The sequence below is a fragment of the Anabrus simplex genome, chromosome 2 (assembly GCF_040414725.1).
Source record: "Anabrus simplex isolate iqAnaSimp1 chromosome 2, ASM4041472v1, whole genome shotgun sequence".
Lineage (NCBI taxonomy): Eukaryota > Metazoa > Arthropoda > Insecta > Orthoptera > Tettigoniidae > Anabrus > Anabrus simplex.
Genome location: NC_090266.1, coordinates 1,149,455,592 through 1,149,468,220, shown reverse-complemented (window position 1 = coordinate 1,149,468,220; position 12,629 = coordinate 1,149,455,592). Strand labels below are relative to the sequence as shown.

The following is a 12,629-nucleotide window of genomic DNA, read 5'->3' as shown; positions in this document are numbered from 1 at the left end:
TGTACTTTATTAGGTGAAAAACTCTTATGACAATTTTGTATACTGCAAGAAAACTGGACTCAGACACTGAATTCAGTCTGTTAAAATTATTTAAAATCACCTAGAAAATCTCAGACCTCAGAAAAAAAGTTTATTTTGCTGGCAAGTCATTTATGGTCACCTATTAAATCCTTTTTGCAGATCTTGAAGGGGTGTCAAAATTTAGTGAAATGTGATCAAAATCAGGATATTAAAGGAAATGATGCAGCTGTTGTGAAAAATCCTGAAGTGATATGAAAAAATGGAAGCAGATTTGAAATCAGCACACCTGAGATAGGTAAGACCACCTATTAAACCTTTTACTGGAGGAGTTTTTTTTTTTTTTTTTTTTTTTTTTTTTGCAATGGTCAAAATTAGCCTATAATGTTGTTCAACTGTTGTTGATGTCACAAGTACTCGCATATCTATCCTATTTTGTATTTTCAATTGTGCAGTATCTTAGCTGAATGGTCAGCATACCAGCCTTCAGTTCAGAGGACACCAGGTTCGAGTCCCAGCCAAGCCGAGCATTTTAACTGTATATGGTTAATTCATCTGATTTGAGGATGAGATGTTTTTGTTTATCTAAATACATTTCTCCGTATCTACATACAACACACCACACTACTAACCACCACAGAAACACGCAATAGTGAATACATCATTCTCAACATGAAGTTGGCATTAGAAAGGGCTTCCCGCCGTAAAATTGTGCCAAATCCACGCACCGTGCCGACCCCAATAAAGTGGTGAAAAAGGTCATGAAGAAGAAGTTGTGTTTTCACTTGATAACGACATAAATACATCTCTTGTACAACTCAATTAGATAGCGCCTCTGAAATTTCATCACAAAGTTTTTTGTACACAAAAGCTATCTTAACATCAGATGCCTGATCACCTGTAATACATGGTATGTTAAAATGGGCAGGGTATTTTGAGTGACTTATCATCTTCCTCCAATGCTTGATTTCCTTTCTTCTTTGTCTTTGAAATCAACCAGGTAAATTATGCAACTTCTCTCCACAAAACGAACAGGACAAGTAGCCAAATTGCCCAGTCGTTAAACTGGAAGGAAAAGAAGGGGTAAACTTTCGGTCTACCAACCACCCTGTGACATCATCGGAATTATAGAAATACAAGAATGAGAGCCCAATAACCTTGAAATATTTCAATCTAATCATTGCAAAAGGAGACAAAACAGCACATAGTAAAATTATATTAGTCTTAAAGCAACATGTTAACTTAAGTTTCCTTACTAGCCATTATAATTTATATAATCCGGCTCCAAGGCTAAATGATTAGCGTGCTGACCTTTGGTCACTGGGGTCCCAGGTTCGATTCCCGGCAGGGTCAGGAATTTTGACCATAATTGGTTAGTTTCGCTGGCACGGGGGCTGGGTGTATGTGTTGTCTTCTTCATCACCACCACCACCACCACCACCACCACCACCACCACCACAACGCACAGGTCGCCTACGGACGTCAGATCAGAAGACCTGCATTTGGCGAGCCGAACTTGTCCTCAGACACTCCCGGCACTAAAGGCCATACGCCATTTCATTTCATAATTTATATACAGCCTTTTTAGTGCGTTCCTCATTAACACATTTTCCCGCTTAGCACATCAAATTCGAAGTCCCGATTCTCATCGTATTAAATCTATATAAAAATACCTCACTCATCGAGTCACAAATTTTTGCTATTACAGGTTAGTACGATTACATTTTCCCTAGCCCTGAAAATGTTATTAGACATCCCTTGTGAAACAAAAGTGATTTCCAACTCGCGTAAGATCCATTGCCACAGTTGCGTGATTACGGAAAAACGCCTTAAATTCCTCTCCACAGTATAAGTTGCACGTTCGGGGAGCAAGCTGTTAGCCTCAGGAATGTACAGTTTTGCTTCCCGGTTAGTAGCCAGCTTGCTGAATAACACAGTGAGTCTATTTGTGCTTGTATTTCGTATTCCATTCAGAAGTTAGAAATGAATTTTGCGTTGAGTGGTACAGTAAAGTGTAGCGAATATTTGTCGCGTGATACGGTAGCCTATACCTAGATAAGGAACATGTAAACATTCCTATCGCATCACAAATTTTTGCTATTACTGCTTACTATGAGTTCTTCTTCTTCATCCATTCCCTTTTCTTCCAGATTCTCTCTAGGTAGGGTAGTATACCAAAGCCCTCCACCTTACTCGATCTTCCCATCATTCCTCTTCTAGTACTTTATTGCCATCGACTCCTCTATTTGCAATACAGTCCACCACAGAGCTCCTCCTCATTCTAGGCTGTCCCCTAGGCCTCTTTCCAGTCTCTGTATCCATGAATTTTTTTTGTTTAATTCTCTCTCCTGGCATTCTCATCATGTGTCCAAACCATTTTAGCTTTGCTATATCAATCTCTTCTTGAAGTTTACACACTCCCACCCTTCTCGTTATTTCCTAATTTCGTATTCTATCTCGTCTTGTTTTTCCCTGTATGTTCCTCATGAACCTCATTTCAGCTGTTCGTATCTTACTTTGGTTCCGCTTAGTCAATGTCCAGGCTGCTGAAGCATAGGTCAGTAGAGGTTTATAACAGGACGAGTATAAAACCTTCTTGCACTTCACTGGCACATCTTTGTTCCATACAACATCTCACACACTGGTAGAAACTTGTAGACTGCCGTATTCTTAAATCAATTTCTCCATATAAAATTTCCATCTGGTGACATCACGCTACCCAAATATTTAAAAATTTTCACTACTTCAAGAGGTTCATTTCCTATTTTTATCACTCCCCTGGTTTTTCTGTTACCTCTCATCATGATCAAAGTCTTGCTTTTCGCAGTACTAATCTTCATTCCAAAATTTCTTATCTCCTCATTCCATAAATCAACTTGTGTCTGTACTTCCTCTTCATTATCTCCCCAAACTACAATGTCATCAGCAAAGAGCATTGGTATCTGAAATCTCCTTTTAAAATAAATGAACATGTATTTTTGTTTTCAGAAAGTCAATGGAGGAGGGGTCTGAAAAAGTGAAGGAGTTGAATTCTCTTTATGAGGAAACATATATATGTAAAAACTGAAGATGTTAGAGATGTAAAAAATTGATACCTTGAATCCCCTTTAAAAATAAAGATACATCTTTTTGTGTTTTTGGAAAATCCACGTAAGGGGGTTCGTAGTTGAAAGAAGTGAAGAAGGAGTTGAATTATTTTTATGAGGATACTTATATCTCAAAAACTGAAGATGTTACAGACATGAAAATTGGTATTTAGAATTTCCTTTTTTTTTTTAAAGGAAACCTGTATTTTTTTTTTCCAACTTGAGAGAGGAGAGTTTCTCAAATGTACAGTTCTATGTCGCATGCTGCAGAGTTAGCTCTGCTAGTAGCCTGGTCATCCTAGCCCCAAAAGGCAATACCTCAAATATGGTTTACGAAGAGGTTCTGGGGTAAATGAAACTAAATTTCTCTGTGAGTTTTTATACTTTAGGGATTTTCTGATAATGTCTTATGCAGTACCGAGGACCAATTACTTTTATCAATTTACAACATCAACGTGAGCGAAGCCGCGGGTAACAGCTAGTGTAGTAAATTAAGAGAAAGCATGCTCTAAATATAGAAATATCTGGGAACAGAATTGAATAGAATAATTTTATAGCTGTTAAGTAACATACATTGTACATGTACATGTAAACAAATTAACTTCTTAGAACCGCTAATGAAAAGTCACCACTGATATCTCAACGGCAAATTCAAGGTTTGTCCTACTTTATTCACCGAACTCTTTATTATTAGTGGCATAGCACAAAAACAAATTCCAAACATGGAGGAAGAGTTTGTCGCTGTACCACTCATGCATGCATTTCCTCCAAACAAAAGCCAAACTCTGTACAGAACCGTTGTGCACCAAATTTTGGACATTATCAGAAGAATGAGGACTGCAGCTGTATATCCAGAAAGAGTTAAGTGCGACTTTGAATACCAACAGTGCCACAGAAACGTTTGGCAACAGCCAAATATTTTGCTGCCTTTTTCACTAGGGTAAAAAAATGTACAGCACAGTCATCAGCAGGCTTCAAGAGGCAGCACCAGACAATGTGTTAACAATTTTACACTACTCTAACCCTGATTATGTTACACATTTTTTTACAATTTGCTTTACGTTGCACTGACACAGATAGGTCTCATGGTGACAATGGGATAGGAAAGGGCTAGGAGTGGGAAGGAAGTGGCCATGGTCTTAAGGTACAGCTCCAGCCTTTGCCTGATAAGAAAAGCGGAAACCAAGGAAAAACATCTTTAGGGCGCCAACACTATCTCACTATCTCCCAAATGCACCTCTACCTGCATGGCCAACTCGCTCTGTGATTATGTTACACATCAACAGGCAACAGGTAGGAGACTTGCCGAACCACCATGTTTTTACAATACGACAGTGGAAAATAATCACTGCACTACCAACGCACCACCACTTTCATATTCTCGTAGGAAAACATCATTCAAATTTTGATGTTGTGGTGATGGAACCGCAGAAAGAGCAGGGCAATACAGAGCGCTTGGGAAGGACAAAGTTGTCACCGCAAGAAAGGATAAGATGACTAGCATTAGAATATGACAGGGTGCCTGCTAGTATAGATATGGTCACATTAAACTTTTTAGATAGTGATGGATGTTATCATGAGGCGAAGCACAAGGGACTCAAAAACTGACACAAAACCGTTTGTTGATAAAATTGTGATTTGAGAATGGGATGCAGTAAATGAGAAGTTGGAAGACTGGAGAATTAGAAACAGCATGGAGAAAAGCATGCCAAATGTGATAGCAGAAGGAGATGGAGAAGGGAGAAAAGCAAAAGAAATTACACAAGAAGACATTAAAATGTGGAGAGCTTTGGGTGATGAGAAAATTATATAAAGGCGGATTCAAGATTAAGTATGAGAACTATCCAATCCATGACACAGCATGAATGAACACTTGTACTTTCTTTCTCCAAAACAGAGAACAACTTATATGAACTAGGTCATGAAAGACACAGGCACGGTTCTTGCTGAGGTAAGGTGCTCTTTTTCTGTACCTTTCCACCATCACCCTGTTTAAGTAGCCTGCATCTGTTTATGGTTCTAACCTTTAATAAGCATACTTACCTGGGCAAAAGTAATGATCAATGGAGGGATTTTAGCGTTTTGGAAATTAAGCGGCACTGAGTTTTGAAATCTTCTCCCATCTCCTTGAAACTCACACCGTCCCTCCTTCTTGAGTTTTGCTCCTCCTACATCCTTATTTATTCGAACATCATGAACTACAACAGTCAGCAACTTGGTCACTTCACTACTGAAGAAGCTGCTACGGAAGCCAACCTCGTCGATGTGCTGCCAAAAGGAAATAAATAAATAAATGAATGAATGAATAAATAAATAAATAAATAAATAAATAAATAAATAAATAAATAAACAAATAAATCTCACTGCAATTTCATAAAAAAAAAAAAGTGTCTCAAAATGACAAAATGTTCATCTCAATGTAACAGTCCCACAGCCTTCCAAAATTTGTTGCTTGTACACAAGGAAGTGTTACACTGAATAATCGCCCAATTTAATAAAAAGCACCAGAAGGATAACAACCCAATCACAGAGCTATGGATCTGATTTGTATCGATTCATTTAGACTCGGTACCTTGAAACACTGACAAGAAACCAATCAAACTTGTTAAGCTACTGCTAAAAAAAACACACACACACACACAGCCTCAGCTGCCAAAACACACCAAACCAAACCCCATGGCGCAACAGCCCCGGAGGGCCATGGCCTATCGAGTGACTACTGTAGACAACCTCTTATTCTCAGCATTTAAGGACACTTTTTTCCTCCGTCCCGCGCAGTAGGGAAAATAATACCAATCCACCAGCGGTAAAAGTTCATATAACCAAACCACACTTCAGCTGAAAATTGTGGTATAGATACAGTACATTTAGATAGTGCCGTATCTTGCCTGCTATATTCGAGTGTTATCTTACGTGTGTATCTATTAGAGCGTAGTACTAATAATAATTTGTCTAAGCATTTAGCTTTGTTGGTAATCTTTGAGTACAGTAGTTCTTGCAAATTTCATTTCTGTTTGTGCTTAGTAGTGACATACGGTACCGGTATCGTAATTCGGATACGTCTGAAAGTAGTTTAAAAATTACTGTAGTGTACTGTACAGTAGTATACGAGTAATCTCCTATTAGAATTTATGGATGTTAGGAAAAACTTAAAACGGTCCACCTTTTCAATACAAAAATGTTATATTAATCTTAATATTAATCTTTCCACCACCAACTTAGATGAGGACGATATAAGAATTCTTTCGAAAGGTCCAAAGCACAACTGGCCCTGTTTCAACTCGGCCCTTACAGCCTCCAAACTCGTAGTTGAATCAGAAGTTGCTATCAGCAAAATGCCATATGAACTACAAGACGAACTCAGAATGGACGTAAAAAAACAATTAAACAAAAGTTTTTTCTCAAAAAATCACACTGCGACCCCTATCACCAAAATCAACAAAGACTCCCTTACTGAAAGAAAACAAATTCTCAATCTTAAAAAGAAAGTCAAAGACAACCACCTCATCATTACAAAGGCCGACAAAGGCAACACAACAGTCATTATGGATAAAACAGATTACATTCAAAAAACCAAAACTTTCTTAGATAATGACTCCTTTTCAATAGTCAAGAAGGACCCAACACAATCAATTCAAAGGCAATTGAAACAAATTCTAAAGAGCACATTTTCTCCTCACTGAACAAGAAAAACAAAAATTAATTACTATGAACCCAGGCCTACCAACAGCTAAAGCACTACCCAAAATCCACAAAACCGGTGTCCCTATTCGACCCATAATAAACTACAGACCAAGCCCCTTATATAAATTATCTCAATTTATCCAACAATTTCTTAATAAACATTATAAATTCTCATCAAATAAATCCATCAGGAACACTGTAGAATTAGTGAACAAACTAAACAGTTTCAAGCTTCAACCATATCATTCAATGCACTCCTTTGATATAGTCAACATGTATCCCAGTATAAACACCAACTCATTATTCCCGATCATCGAAAAGAACTTACTTGCTAACAATCAACTAAGTAAACTAGAAGTTCAAGACTTTATGACCATATTAAGATTACTAATTAACAATAACTACTTCACATTCGATAAGATCATTTACAAACAAGATGGTTTGGCTATGGGTTCACCAGCCTCAGGAATTTTAGCAGAGATCTACCTTGATTTCCTAGAACACACCGCCATTGACAATAACATCAAATTTGCTAATATCCAATTCTGGGCTAGGTACGTAGATGACACATTTATAATCTTAGATGAACGCTCCATAGACGCACCATCCACCCTCAAAAACCTTAATAATATTGATCATGACATTAAATTTACCTTAGAATCAGAGACAAACAACTCCATCAACTTCCTAGACCTAACAATCAACAGGCACCCCTCTTCGTTCACATACAGTATCTATAGAAAGCCCACTCAAACGGCCACTACTATAAGAAATGACTCACTACACCCCCAAACACACAAAGCGGCTACATATAATAGCTTAGTAGACCGAGCATTCAAAATTCCGATGTCAAGAAAAAACTTAAATAAAGAATTGAACACCATTCGCTCTATAGCAAAATTCAATGGATATAATGAATCCTTTATTGAAAGAATAATCAATAAATTCAGACACCGCCCAAAAACCACCCTAATAAAAGACAATACTAGCACTGCCACGTTTTCCACATTTAAATTCAATAAAGAAATTTACAACGTCACTAACGTTTTTAAAAAACACAATGTTAAAATAGCCTTTCGTACTAACAACAGAAGCACAGAGATCCTACACAACTCTTCATCAATAAATAAAAGTAGTCCTTTTTCTAAATCAGGTGTATATAGGTTTTCTTGCCAAGACTGCAAAAGTTCTTGCCTAGGGCAAACAGGACGCAGCTTTAAAATCAGATATGCAGAACATGTCAATGCCATAAAACACAACCGTTTTTCCGCGGTCGGCCTACATATAAAAGAATTTAAGCACAACTTTACTGAAATAAATCAAGATCTTGAGGTATTAGATATTCTAAACAAAGGTTCTTTCCTAGACATCACTGAAAACCTCTATATTCATTTAGACCAATATTTCAATCCCAACCTAAACTTAAATGATATCTCAGAGAAACCAAAGATCCTATTCGACTTTCTCATTGAATTTTTCAAAAACATGAATATCCCGAAAAACAGATCTGTCTTTCAGATTATGCATAATACTTTGTCACGCCACACACTTTCACCTCATCACACTCCATACTTCCCCCCCTTCCACTCCTCCTCCCCTACCGCTCCGCCCCTCTCCCCTCCTAATCCAACAACGGCCGCTGCCCAGACCTAAACTATCAAACATGCTCTGTTCCTCTTCATCTCGCGCCATAGCTTTACCGCCTCATGTCCCGCAATAAACATCATAGAAACCTGCCCCCACCCTACACGTAACGCTGCAACAATAGCCCACAAATACTGGCACAGTCAACCTCCACACTCTCAACAAAGATTCCTTAATACCTATTTTATATTCTTCTCGAGCTGAATACCGGACCTGTGAAGATTACAAGATTATATTGTGCATCTACAGAATGGTGTGTTAATGAAGCTATGTAATATAGAGAGAAACTTTCAAAGGTAGTTAAATGAAGAAGTTATATCATGTTCAAGATCATGCTTCCACATCTCTGCACAGTATTTAAAATACAATTTACCGTTGGTCTTTTATAGCTATTGTTGAGAGTTAAGGAGAATTTCCTGTTGTGTATGTTTATCAGGAACTCAAGGGAGACTTCATTAATTAGTCGGAACATAGAAAGAATGATGAACTCTTCTCAGAAGAACTCTTAAGGTTTCACCTTACTTTTTCCTACCTGCTGGCTCTTTAGAAATATGTGCGCGTGCGTCTTGTATTCAGGAATCATTCAAGGCAAATATTTTCGCACTGCAAGTTGTGTGGTTAAACTTATTTTTAATATGTATAATTTTGGCTTTCTCAACGATGCATTTGTTTCTACATTCGTCAGTGCTTTTATCTCCTCGTAAGATGTGTATTGTTTAATGTAACACCTTGTGTAAAAAATTGGGTTAAATGAAGGAGTTATATTATATTCAAGATCATGCTTTCACGTCTCTGCACAATATTTAAAAGTGAAATTTACCGTGGTCTTTATAGCTATTGTTGAAAGTGAAGGAGGATTTCCTGTTGTGCATGTTTATCAAGAACTCAAGGGAGACTTCATTAGTTAGTCGGAACATAAAAAATGATGAACTCTTCTCAGAAGAACTCTTAAGGTTTCACATTACTTTTTCCTACCTGCTGGCTCTTCAGAAATGTATGCACGTGTGTTTTGTATTCATGAATCATTCAAGACGAATATTTTCGCACTACAAGATGTGTGGTTAAGGTTATTTTTAATATGTATAACTTTCCCTGTTTTCATCTCCTTGTAAGATGTGTATTGTTTAATTTCCTGTTGTGTATGTTTATCAGGAACTCAAGGGAGACTTCATTAGTTAGTCAGATCATAGAAAGAATGATGATCTCTTCTCAGAAGAACTCTTAAGGTTTCACCTTACTTTTTCCTGCCTGCTGGCTCTTTAGAAGTGTGTGCGCACGCGTTTTGTATTCAGGAATCATTCAAGGCAAATATTTTCGCACTGCAAGTTATGTGGTTAAGCTTATTTTTAATATGTATAACTTGCCTTCTCAACGATGCATGTGTTTCTACATTCGTCCCTGTTTTCATCTCCTCGTAAGATGTGTATTATTTAATGCAACACCTTGTATTAAAAAACCGGGTTATATGAAGGAGTTATATCATGTTCAAAATCATGCTTTCACGTCTCTGCACAATATTTAAAATAAAAATTTTACCGTTGGTCTTTAGAGCTATTGTTGAGAGTGAAGGAGAATTTCCTGTTATGTATGTTTATCAGGAACTCAAGGGAGACTTCATTAGTTAGTCGGAACATAGAAAAAATGAGGAACTCTTCTCAGAAGAACTCTTAAGGTTTCACTTTACTTTGTCCTGCCTGCTGGCTCTCCAGAAACGTGTGCGCGTGTGTTTTTTTATATTCAGGAATCATTCAAGAAGAACACTTTCGCACTGCAAGATATGTGGTTAAGGTTATTTTTAATATGTATAACTTTTGTTTTCTCAACGATTCATTTGTTTCTATATTCGTCCCTGTTTTTATCTCCTTATAAGATGTGTATTGTTTAATGTAACGCCTTGTGTAATATAAATGCCTACATCTTGCCTATTTCCCACATTTTGGCTGATGATGACGCAAACACAGTGTCGAAACTAGTTCCAAGTGCAAATACATGTTATAAATAAATATAACATTTTTGTATTGAAAAGGTGGACCGTTTTAAGTTTTTCCTAACATCCTTTCTCAGTTCAATACGGACAAAATGAAATTCCTATGTTTAAATATTAGAATTTAGTGTGTTTATTTTATTATTGGATCCAAACTTCCCTTACGACTCTACACAAGAGACTACAGCCGTTCCTTCCTGCTAACATTTAACACAGCAACTTACCTTCAAGCACTCTTCTTCTCTCATGCTTCTAGAAAACTACAGTTTTATCACTTCACATTTATTATAAACCCCACTTGATGTGATTATTATAGTGACATTCAATCTGTTTAAGATTCAAAAGTTTCCTCTAGTGTATAAACTCATGACTATTTGTATTTTAAATTTCATCAAGGCCTCATTTCAAGAATTTCTTAACTACATTCAGGAAAGTGTATAGTTTTATGAATATTTGTATTTTAGACTTTATTAAGGCCTGATATTAAGAATTTCATAACTATTGTCAACCATTTCGCACATATCCAACATTTCCTTCACATTCATATGTAATTTAATTACAATCAGGTACCTGATTAATCAACTTTCAGTTTGAGATTAAGACTGAAGATGCCCATAATTAAAGGGAAAAACATGTCCCTATAATTTTATTTTATTCATTACCTTTTTTTATGTATTGAACAGGTGGAATAAATAAACCTTTAATATTTATTTGACTTAAGTGGTATGTTCCGAGCTGTCAGCGGAGAGGTGGCGTGGAATGACATTAGTAGACGAATAAGTTTGAGTGGCGTTTATAAAAGTAGGAAAGATCACAATATGAAGATAAAGTTGGAATTCAAGAGGACAAACTGGGGCAAATATTCATTTATAGGAAAGGGAGTTAGGGATTGGAATAACTTACCAAGGGAGACGTTCAATAAATTTCCAATTTCTTTGAAATCATTTAGGAAAAGGCTAGGAAAACAACAGATAGGGAATCTGCCACCTGGGCGACTGCCCTAAATGCAGATCAGTATTGATTGATTGATTCAGCTCAGCCCGAAGGCCTGCAGATTATGAGATGTCGTGCAGTCAGAACAACGAATCCTCTAGGCCGTTATTCTTGGCTTTCTAGACCAGGGCCACCATCTCACTGTCAAATAGCTCCTCAATTATAATCAAGTAGGCAAAGTGGACCATGAATCAACCCTCAGATACAGGTAAAAATCTCTGACCTGACAGAGAATCAAACCCGATGCCTCTGGGTAAGAGGCAGACATGCTACCCCAACACGAAACGGCGAAGTGCCAAAATTAAGAGACCCATGAAATGATGCCACCTGGGTGGCTAGTGTGTTAATGAAGGTGTTATATTCTCAATAACAGGTTATGCCACTCGGTCAGTGCTCGTATTGCTGAAACCAAGACTCTACATAGACGGCTTAGACTGCCGACATAATTCAGCTGAACAATCAAGACCATTATGGCTCTTTTACATGCCAACAGGTTGTGCCATGGAATTTCCTGTCTTCAAAAACCCATTTACATCAGCTGGAACTGAACCCAAGATCTTCATTACAAGAAGCTAGCACACTACCCACTCAACTATTACAGCCTGCATATTATATCCCAAAACACCATATACAGGGTCAATTATGAAAAGCATGCCGAGCATTTCCAAGCTGCTATCAAGCCGACTGTAACCCAATTGTCTCCTGCACATGGCCAACTCTGGGCAGGAAAGAAAACACTGTTAAGTGTATGGTACTCACTTCCTTACTGAAGATGCAAGAAGTGTTCTCTTGGCATGTGTAAACCACTGAAATCTGCGGATAAAGCCTCTGCAGTCTCGACAGAGTTTGTCTTCAGAATTAATGAAATGCTGTTTTAATTCTTCCTCAGTGTATGGGTCTGACCAATACACTCTTCCTTTTAACTTTTTATAAAGAAAGAATTCACAAAAGGTGTAGCTGGGGGAGTGAGCTGCCATACAGTAGATGAAAAAATCTTATCATCAAAACTCTTCAAATAAAAATGCCTTAATTTCACATGTATTTTTATAACTGTTAGGTTCTTCGGTCTGCCAAAACTAATTTTGTGTAAATAAATGTATAAACTACCTGAAAAAGAAAACATATGGTAACAGAATTATACCTGAAACTAAGAAGATATGGCTTCAGATATCACAAATTAATTTCACATGTTGTAGCACAGTTTTGTTTGAGACTGTGCT

The 12,629-nt window shown here is 37.3% G+C and overlaps 1 protein-coding gene across 1 annotated transcript in view; it reads right to left on the bottom strand.

Annotated features, from left to right (window-relative positions):
* hob (hobbit) overlaps positions 1 to 12,629 on the bottom strand; it is a 460,559-nt gene that overhangs the window by 413,550 nt on the left and 34,380 nt on the right. Inside the window, exon 3 of the mRNA XM_067142110.2 lies at positions 5,148 to 5,372. Within this exon, the coding sequence (XP_066998211.2) occupies positions 5,148 to 5,372 (225 nt within the window). The remainder of the gene's footprint in view (positions 1 to 5,147; positions 5,373 to 12,629) is intronic.